This window comes from Trematomus bernacchii, unplaced genomic scaffold (assembly GCF_902827165.1).
Source record: "Trematomus bernacchii unplaced genomic scaffold, fTreBer1.1, whole genome shotgun sequence".
NCBI classification, from domain to species: domain Eukaryota; kingdom Metazoa; phylum Chordata; class Actinopteri; order Perciformes; family Nototheniidae; genus Trematomus; species Trematomus bernacchii.
Genome location: NW_022987839.1, coordinates 2,766,252 through 2,776,617, shown reverse-complemented (window position 1 = coordinate 2,776,617; position 10,366 = coordinate 2,766,252). Strand labels below are relative to the sequence as shown.

The 10,366-nt window shown below is 37.1% G+C and overlaps 2 protein-coding genes across 2 annotated transcripts; one reads left to right on the top strand and one right to left on the bottom strand.

Annotated features, from left to right (window-relative positions):
* Positions 1-34: 34 nt before the first annotated feature.
* Positions 35-4,603, bottom strand: txndc12 (thioredoxin domain containing 12 (endoplasmic reticulum)). The gene is made up of 7 exons (XM_034153021.1): positions 4,424-4,603; positions 3,202-3,262; positions 2,256-2,308; positions 1,866-1,939; positions 1,645-1,714; positions 1,076-1,159; positions 35-870 (listed from the first exon to the last, which is right to left on the bottom strand). Exons 1-7 carry the CDS (start codon positions 4,521-4,523, stop codon positions 791-793), a joined length of 522 nt encoding a protein of 173 aa, XP_034008912.1. The 5' UTR covers positions 4,524-4,603; the 3' UTR covers positions 35-790.
* A 689-nt stretch (positions 4,604-5,292) lies between these two features.
* Positions 5,293-9,741, top strand: LOC117500339 (transcription factor BTF3 homolog 4-like). Its single transcript, XM_034153184.1, has 6 exons — positions 5,293-5,375; positions 6,415-6,474; positions 7,287-7,400; positions 8,018-8,219; positions 8,925-8,984; positions 9,294-9,741. Exons 2-6 carry the CDS (start codon positions 6,421-6,423, stop codon positions 9,338-9,340), a joined length of 477 nt encoding a protein of 158 aa, XP_034009075.1. The 5' UTR covers positions 5,293-5,375; positions 6,415-6,420; the 3' UTR covers positions 9,341-9,741.
* The last annotated feature ends 625 nt before the right edge of the window (positions 9,742-10,366 follow it).

Genomic DNA, 10,366 nt, shown 5'->3' with positions numbered 1-10,366 from the left:
GCTGTGTCATGAATGCATCACGCTCACACACCACTGAGTTCAACAAACTTTATTTGCACACCAGGCTGTGTACATGTATAAAATACATCAAGAAACATTACCAATGTTTTCATCCCTCATTCAAAGAGTTTAATCAACAAACAAAAAACAGGTGGTGTCACTTCACGAGCAGCCAAACAAACCCGAACAGGAAAACAAGTTTAGAGATATAGCTAAAGTATACATTAATTGGCAGGTTTAGGTAAATGAATACGTAATATTGTTTAAAGACTGAGGATAACATAAATCAGAAGTACGGAGCCTATGTTGTTGTGCATGGTAAACAACACATTATAATAAACGTACTGTAGAGGATATTTGGAAGCACATTACTGTAGATGTTAATATGTCAAATGAAATACTGTAATTTGTTGGCTAAAAGCATAAATATTACAAAAGTTGCAATACAAGGTGTTAGGAAAACTTCTATAAACTAATAACTCACATTTCATGGCCATATTGTGACAAACATGGAAATGTACTTAACTTGGCATTTTCCAGAAGTTTCCATTCAAAAACAGTATGCAAGTGAGAGGTAATGGCAGCTAACTTGGCTAGCGTGTGTTGGTGTTAGTCTACAGATACAGTACATGGCATTAACAGTAGACTACGACAGGAAGTGTTGGAAAAACCGTACAGGACAGAAAGAAATACTCAAGCACCGATTTTAATGGTTGTCTTGGTTCAGTTCTGTGTGGGGGTGTTGCTGAGGCTCGGGGGGATGTAGCCCTTGAGCCCGACGCCCCCCCCCTCACAGCTCGTCTCCGGTGTGACCCTGCTTGGAGGCGTCGCCCGTCAGCTTCTCCTGCGCCTCCTTCATACCGGACACCACTGAGCGGGGAAAACACACGTTAGGGCTGCACGAGTCCGACAAAATAACTAGGTTTGATTATATTAATACATTTGCAATTGTAATTTGATTGCGATATTGTCCTGATATATAGGCGTTTAAACAATGTTGGTGTTGGTCAAATGAAAGTTCAATTTTACTTTAAAAAAAATCTAAATGAACCCATTAATAGTCTGGATGTTTTACCATGTTCGGCGTTGCTGTAGAAGTACTTGTAGTTTGGATTTCCGTTCTTGTTGGTGAGTTCAGGATGGACTTTGCCGCTGGGATCTGTGAGGAAAGAGAACATTAATATAAAAGGTTTGCAAAAGTTGAAATCCAAACAATATAAGGCTGCAACCAACCCATTTTTTTCTTCAATTAATCTGTTATTTTCTTGATGTATTAATTATTTGCTCAGTTCAAGTTCAGATAATTGCTTTCCTAACAACTCTCCAAATACCAATTCATTTCAACAGAATGCCACATAAAAAGGTGATGTATTAAACTACTTTTCCTAGGTTCAATCGAAGGTTGATGAAACACCTTCAACTATTTGAGATGTTCCTGCGTCGTTTTATTCCTCTGTTGTCCAATATGCATTGCAGTTCATTTACAAATCCTTGATTAGAAGCTTGCTTTCTCACTGAAAAATATAACCTCTCTACACACTAAGATAAGAACATTCTACTGAAACGTTATCAGACACTGTGTGTTACTATAGACTAAACTATCCGTCTCTCTAATGGACGATTCTGACTCAACCGCCCCCGTACCGAGGAAAAGAATCCGAGGAATGTATCCTCCGTCTGGGCTGTAGGTTTCATCCTTTGGCTCCTCCTCATCCTGCAAACACGAGACAACGGATCATTTACAAGACTGCCAACAGACCTCATAATAAATACAGTATGCTAGTGTTGTGTTGGCTAGTAGCGATCATAAAACACACAAGTGAATTTAAACCTGGTTAATTAAAATAAACTGTTTATTTACGTACCTCCAGGTTGATCATAACAAAGTTGTGTGCAAGTTCAGAGATTTCCTTGGACTCTGCAAATTTGGGCTTCAGTGCTGATGTAGAAGGAAAAATAAACTGTTAATCATTATCTTATATTGCTATTAAACAAACAAAAGCCAACCTTAATAAAAATGTCCTGTTTTAACTGTTTGCCCACATTACAGACGATCATTAGCCTGAGCTGACAGGACAGAATAACTAATGTTTAATCATCTGCATGCAGTGTGATACCGTTTGTTCTCTGTCTAAACAGTGGAATAATTATCTCACATTTTTGAAAACTTTGCCTACGTTTCCCCTTTTTTCTGCTGTATCTATGCCTGAGGTTTTTATAATGAAAGGGAGAAACACATCATTATAATGTTTTACCTTTGCAGGCTCCACACCAGGTTTTGTGGATGATGAGCATGATTGGCAGTCCGCTGTCGATGCAAACATGAAAATACTTGTTACATTTTAATTTTTTACCTCATTGCGTTTACATTTCAATAAAAAAAACTTCAAGTACCTTCCACAATTGTATAATGAATATTCTTTACTTGTTTATACATTATTTTACCAGTAGTTTGGTCTATTATTACTAATTCTGTATATTTTATATTGTGTGTATATATACACTATGAATATATATCTTTCTACTGTTGATATGTACATATTTACTGTTTATTTAATTATATTTTTTAACTTGTGCAATGCCATGTTCACATGCTGCTGTAACAAAACAATTCCCAGTTCCGGATCAATAAAGTGTATTCAATCTAACCTTCATACCAAGAGTAAAAGATAGTAACTGACTTCAGTTAAGCCTGCAACTGCCTTAAATAATGATATATACACTATATCAACTTTATTTGTCAGTTTTTATGATATAAGCACTTTTAATCTTTGAATAAAACATTGAGTAAAAAATCCTGAAAATCTGCTCCAGTAATTAGTGGAAATGTAGACGGTGGGATTTCTTTAAAAGTCGTTTAAAGCCTCAGGGCTAATGATTATACAGAAGGCGGCACAGCAGGTTTTAGGAAATGTGTGTGTAATATTTCCCCTCTCAGTGTGTGTAATATTTCCCCTCTCAGTGTGTGTGTGTAATATCTCCCCTCTCAGTGTGTGTGTGTAATATCTCCTGTGTGTGTGTGTGTGTAATATTTCCCCTCTCAGTGTGTGTGTAATAATTCCTCTCAGTGTGTGTGTAATATCTCCACTCTCAGTGTGTGTGGAATATCTCACCTCTCAGTGTGTGTGTGTGTAATATCTCCCCTCTCAGTGTGTGTGTGTGTGTGTGTGTGTAATATCTCCCCTCTCAGTGTGAACTCACCTGGCCTCAGCTTCTCTCTTCCCATCATCCAGCGTCCTCCAGTGGATGTTATCTCCAAACCCTGCCGGGGGGGAAGTGGATTAATGAGCACACATCCATTGTGTCACTGGAATATTATATTTCTACAGCAGGGCGGGTCTGCCCTAAATACAATATCAACAGAAGGAGGTGTCGGGAAGCAAACCAATGGAGGTAATGGAATATGCTATGTTCAGTCAATAGCTCGTAGGTTTATATATTAGCATTGGGACAAATTATGCAATATACTGAATTAAGATTCCTCCTCATCTGCGTGCAGCTGCAAGGCATGTGGCTGTGGTATTAAGTAACATTTCCTGGTAAAACTACTGAAAATGTATAATATGCGATTGTGAAAGTAATACTACTGTATAAATTACATATATATACGTGAGAAACATATGATTTCCTTCATAGTATGAACTTTAAATGTTTGGTCAAGGCATTTGTGGGGTCATAATAATAGGAGAATATATATGGTGCTATATTTTAGATATTTAAATATAGTATCGGTTGTCTTTCCTGGTTTTATTGCATTACAGCAAAGTGATGCAATGTTCTGAATATACAGGAAAAGCCTGTTTGAGCAGTTCTACTATTTGCCTTTATCCGCACAGTCATTATATCTACATTACTGATGGATATTGATCAAGGTGTAACTATTTGCAAAAGCACCAATTGTCAAACCTTCAATATTGAAAGACAAGATATACAGTATGATTTTCTTTACATCAACCAGCATTAGTTGTATTCATGAGGTATTATTATTTGTACAATGATTGACTGTTTTGAAATACTGAAAATAAAATAGTATATCCTAAAAAGTATTTTCTAACTGTTTTTGCCAATTACATCTTGTATTACACTATGGATATATTTATTTTCTTAAGAAAACATCTGCTTCCTATGGGACAAATAAAGTTTTTTTCATCAGAATGGAATCACTGTTTACATTAAAAAGGGAATCATTTTTTCTATACTGGGATCTTTGCAGTAAAAACATGTTGGTTTATCTGGAAAAACATGAAATTAAGAGTTAATTTGTGGCTGAAAAAGCGCACCTTTATTAAAAACACCTGTCCAGGACGCAGAGTTAGTGATCCAGGATGTTCATACAAAGACACACAGCCCTGGTGGTAACTCTATCAGAAATCTGCTCACACTCGCTTCACTTTGTGTGTTAACTCCAAAAATACCAACTCACCTTTCCCGCTGGCTGCTTGCACAACATATTGAAAGCACGTCAAAGAAAACAAAACTTGCAGAGATGAAACTAAAGCGATTTTCACTAAAGACGTTTGCATTTTGACTGGCTTTTCCCCCTCACAACTGCGGCTAATGGCTACAAGCTAATGGCAACAAGCTAATGGCACTGACTGTAGTGAACCAGTGACCCGGATGCTCAACCGCAGGATTTCAGAATAAAAATCGCTCGGATTAAATTTCAAGTTTTTAATTTTTCCCTTAGGAAAGGGATGATACAATAATAATAATAATAATGTTAATAATATAATGTTCTTTAGTTGTAGTTCCATAAAGTTATTTAAAACTAAACAAAACATTATCTTTGCAAAAAAAGGAAATCCTTGTATGTTTTCATTTATTTATATCAGGTCTGACTATCAATGGAATAGAGTAGATAAGCATTTTTGTTCTTCCTACTTCATTTCAGACAAAAGTTAATTGATGTTGCTTGCAGACAGAAAAAAATGGGTTTATAACTAAAAATGTTTATTTCAAAATAAAATATTTGAGGCGACCCATCCTCAGCAGTGACGTTAAACTGACGTCACATCCACAAAACCGCGTGCTCCTGGCTGCGGTTTCAACTGGTAAAGTTAGACAGCGAAATATTACAAAGAAACCGGAAATCAGTACCAAAACAAAAGTTTAAAAGCCGCTATATAATTAATACATTCATATGTTTAGGCATTTTGCATATTAAATCCCATTGGATTAGATTAAAACGTATATATTTTAACTTTATTATTAATATGTTCCTTATAGAAATAAAAAAAATTGCTGTTGTTGGGTTCACGTTCATTTTACTTTGAAAATATTATTAGGAAGTGTCTTATATTGCTGCTGTCTTGACCCTTCAGCTTCATTAGTAGCGTGAACAGTTCAGCGGACTGTCAGCTTATTCCTTTTAAAAGGTAATACAATCTATTCATTTCGTGGTAAACTTCTGAGCTGGTTTGTTATATCGTTTGATTTTGAAGTTGATGTTAGTGGTTTCCCTTGTCAGGAAAAAAAAGACAGTTCGTTTATCTTGTTCAGCGACTATGCTAATATTAGCTAAATTAGCCGTTTAGCTAGTTAGCAACATGACTAGCAGCTACGTTAGACTCAAATGTCAGTTAGAAAATAAGCCTCGGATACTTTTCTTTCTCATTTCCAATTTGTATTATATTGTGGTTAAAACATTTAGTGTATCCCTAATAGCAGTATGTCTGTCAGCTGATCCGTTAGCAGTCTGTTAGCTCAGTGCTAACGTGTGGAAATGAGGATTATTGTAGCTTTAATTGCCCAACTCATGCTGTAGGCTACAACATGTAATCACACGTGCTTCCGTAAAGCAGTGTGCGGTTAAGTATTCGGGCATTTTAATTCAGTTAAAGTATACATATTGTAAAGTCCTAACTAAGAGTCTTGAATTTATAACCAATTAAAAGTAATTTGACTAATTGTGCAGTAAAGCGTTTCAGTGCTTTTCTGTTATTTGATATGGATTAATATAACTGCTGCAATGATTTGTAAATTGGATTGGAAATATCTAAGGTAGATATTTTTAGTTTGAGTTTAAAATATAAATAATAAAGATGGAAAATACTCCTGTAAAAGTCCTGAATTTACAATCAATCAAAAGTAATGGTACTCATTGTGCAGTAAAGTGTTCAGTGTGTTCAGTTATTTTCTATTTTAAAGGATATTCTTTTTGTTGATGAATACTACTGCTGCAATGATTTGTAAATGCAACACCACTGTAGATGTTAGTTTGAAAATGACATGGAAATACTCAAGTGAAGTACTAAAATATCTTTGATTACTCTACTTGAGTAAATGTATGTTACAGTAAACTGCCTTTTTTTCCTATTGTGCTTAACTATATACCTCATGATGTACTGTTTTTGCTCCTATGTAAAATGCATGGGAATAAAATAATGATACATTTGTTTTTTGGTTCACAAACAGAACACTATGAATCAGGAAAGGCTCGCCAAACTCCAGGCACAAGTCCGGATAGGAGGAAAGGTACAGTCTGCATTTTTTTTGGACATACTTCTAAATATTTGATTCTCTTTTTTTTAATTTAAAAAAGCTCAGTATAGGAACATCAGTTGGGTTTCTCACGTTTGTCCTTGTTGACTCAGTTGTGGCACATTTTAAGGAGTGTTGTGGCATTCAGCACCTGCCAGGTCTTTCCTCCTGACCTCAGCATTCCCTTTTATGGAGAGCATTGCCCCTTCATCTGTGGCCCCTGTGGCTTTGTTCCACTGCATTGTGAGGTCTTCAGCTACACACTAGGTGGCGTTATTTGTTATTTTAGCTTTGACAGGCCTTTAGCCCATTTCCAAATCGCACCACATTGACACTTTTAAAAAAACAAGCATTATAGAAAGCTTTTATTTCCTGATTATTACAATTAAAACACTCTAGCAAAAAACGCCTCCACAGCCTACAGCAAAGAGTCCTGCATCGGGTCGGGTGAACCGCAAAGAAAGTGATTCGCGGGTGGTATTTTTTCAAAAAAAAAAATCCGGTTCGGTTCTTGGTAAAACAAAGAAGATGCGGGTCGGGTCGCGGGTGTTGAAAATCAGACCCGTGCAGGACTCTGCTACAGCACAGGTTCCATTGGCTCCTTAAATCTAGTAATTTTAGTCTTGTATTTCAAACTGGTTTACCACAGATATTATCTAGAAATGAGTTATTAGCGTGTTTTAAGATTAAATGAAAATGTACATCAAAAGGTCTTGCGTGACCTGGTGCTGTTAAATTGTATTTGACATATTGGTAGAGTCAGCTGTCTAATCCTTTTTTGGCCTCCTCACCTGTTCTGTCCTCAGGGAACCGCCCGCAGGAAGAAGAAGGTCGTTCACAAAACAGCAACAGCTGATGACAAAAAACTCCAGGGATCCCTGAAGAAACTGGCAGTAAACAACATTGCTGGGATAGAAGAGGTGAGCCATCAAAGGAAGCCAACAGACGATTGCTCCGTTTGAACTTTTTACATTTTTTTTTTGGTCAGAGTCCCGATAAGGAAAGATAAAAGAAAGAGAGAGCCCTCTCCGATCTTGTCATCTAGTTTATTTTTAGAGAGCTTTAATCCAACTCGCTCCCGCAAAGTCTCTCGGATAAATCAATGCATAAAGAAACGATACAACTACCCTGATGCTCACAAGTCTCCTTCATTTATCTTGTGGCTCAGTTTGCCTTTCGTATATTACTGTGAATTATTAAACCAGTTAAAGGTTAATTTAGGGAAGTTTTGTTCAAATCTGAAGCAACGGTCTATTGCTTGGGGTTGTTGTATGCTGTAAATAGTTTGACTATTCCAAATGTTAGTCCAGTTGGATGCTCTTAGAAAGTCCTGATGAATTCTCCTTCACATCTTTCCTTAACCCCATGATGTTTTTCCCTAAGGTTAAGGAATACTGGTTAGAAACAGACGTAGGACTATATTTTTGGACAATTTGACCACAACCTAAGAATATACACAAAGTACTGCTTATATCTTGATGCTGCAGAATCCTGTGTTATGCCCTATTTGCTCTAAATCTGTTTTCTGTTTCCTCAGGTGAATATGATTAAAGACGATGGGACGGTGATCCACTTCAACAACCCCAAAGTGCAGGCGTCTCTGTCCGCCAACACCTTCGCCATCACGGGCCACGCTGAAACCAAGCAGCTCACGGAGATGCTGCCGGGCATCCTGAGCCAGCTGGGCGCCGACAGCCTGAGCAGCCTGCGCAAACTGGCCGAGCAGTTCCCACGGCAATGTGAGTGTACACACACACACACACACACACACACACTTGCACAGGTACAATGTCAGGGGTCACTGGGACTGTAATATTAGTGATTTGTTGTCAGCCAAGTCATCAGATTTTGTGAATACTTGGATTAAAACGAAGGTATGTTGTAGTGAGAATAGTTACCACCTTTTAAACCCGACGACCGTACACAGTAAAAAAATGCAGTATGAATGTGCTGCCTTCAACACATCAGTGTATTCATGCAGATTTGTTAAACAGCTTTGTTTGTTTAGAATCACTAGAGAACAAGACATTATTTAATATGACTGTGAGGAACTGGTTATAGAAGTGACGATAACAAAAGAGCACTACAACGATTGAGAGGAAAGGGCCAACACTTCAATATACTAAACATATTAGCATTTAAACACTGATAATTGATAAAAGACAAAATAACCATCCCCCTAGGATACATGATTGAGTGTAGGTGATTCAGTTTCAAGACTTTGCATGTAATTGAAATAAAAACCAGTGAAGCAAACAGGAAATAGGAGCGGCTTTTCCACATAGCAACACAACTAATTATGTGATGTGTGTTTTCTCCAGTTGTCATGGAATTGTAGATGTCGTCATTCATCTGTCCGGGCATTTCCATCCATGTTAAGCACCACTTCAACATGGAGCTCAACTTTGGATTAACTGTTGGTTTTCTTTTCATGTATTTGGCAGCAATGGACATGAAAGCAGTTAAGGAGGTGATTGCAGAAGAAGAGGACGACGATGTACCAGGTAAACGCTTAGAACCGCTGTTCCCCATGCTTAAGATTATGTTAAAGATCATTCCTTTTTAACTTAATCTTTGTGGATTTATAAAAGTTGTTTCCAAACGGATGCACTATGTATTTAGGGCTGTTACCATTTTATCAGCCAATCAAATAAGAACTTTAGTTGTGTTTGCATTCTCATTTTCAAATAGTTTTTTTTATCAATGCTTCAGTTGCAAGCCCTTAATAATAAAGGCTTGAATCACCTGCTATGCTTTCACAAATTGTTGGACTAACAATATCTTGATGTTCTTTCTTGTTTCCCATCTTCCAGATCTCGTGGAGAACTTTGATGAAGCCTCAAAGAACGAAGCAAACTGAAGAACCCTTTTTTTCCTCCGTCAACCGTTTTATGTTTTACCTCGTTCGGACTCACAAAGGGCATTTCCTCTTGTGCTGGAAACGGTTGTTAAAAGTGCGATGCTTCAGCACCTCCGGAGACGTGAAGCACTGCGGTTTAGCCTGCCACAGCAACAACATGCGGATACAGTAGGTTTTCATTTCAGTAGGCTGTTACGTTGTGGACACGGCGAGAAACGAGGATCGGCACGACTCTCGGCACCAAAAGGACTCCAACTTCTTTAGAAATAAGCTTTCTACATGGTTAAACATGGCTAGTATTTAAGAGATTGTTTATGAAATTGCAATCAAAGTGAACTCTTCATTCACTTTACATTATAGCGTTGATTATGAATTTAATAAAACATTTTTGGGCTATTGACGCATGTCGTTATTACTTGACTTGTCCGATTGGTTTTTAGCCATTAGAAGAATCCTATTCACCTCATGGGGAAACAGTCTGTAGTATTAACCCCCTACATATTAGCTCTGATGAATACTTGAGAAGTAGAAGAGTCCTATATATGTTAAGAGTGTAACTGATGCTAGTTTTATAAATAGAATACACGGTTATTATAAGCCCCACAGTGGGCCACTTCCTTGAATTCATCTGAGCCGTTACGTAACACAATATTCTGGAAGTTGAAATAAAATACTTTGAAACTAAACTTTGAGTTAAAAAAAAAAAAAAACTTTAAATTGCATCAATTTGCTCTTTGGCTGTGTTGCTACTGTATAGCCTGCTATGATATAATAAACTGGTGGGAAAAGGATCACTATTAAAAAGTAGCATTACAAATGCATAATTCTCAATGACTAGTAAACGCGATGCAGTCACAAAGTCGTCTTAAGCAAAAGATTTAAAAAGTATTACAATCGTGAAATACTTAAAAGCACTCATTCAGCAGTGTCCCATTTCAGAATATTAATGTATAGGTGTATTACATTAGGATTATTATTGTTGATGCATTCAAGGGTTCATCACTTTATTGTTACAGCAAGGGATAA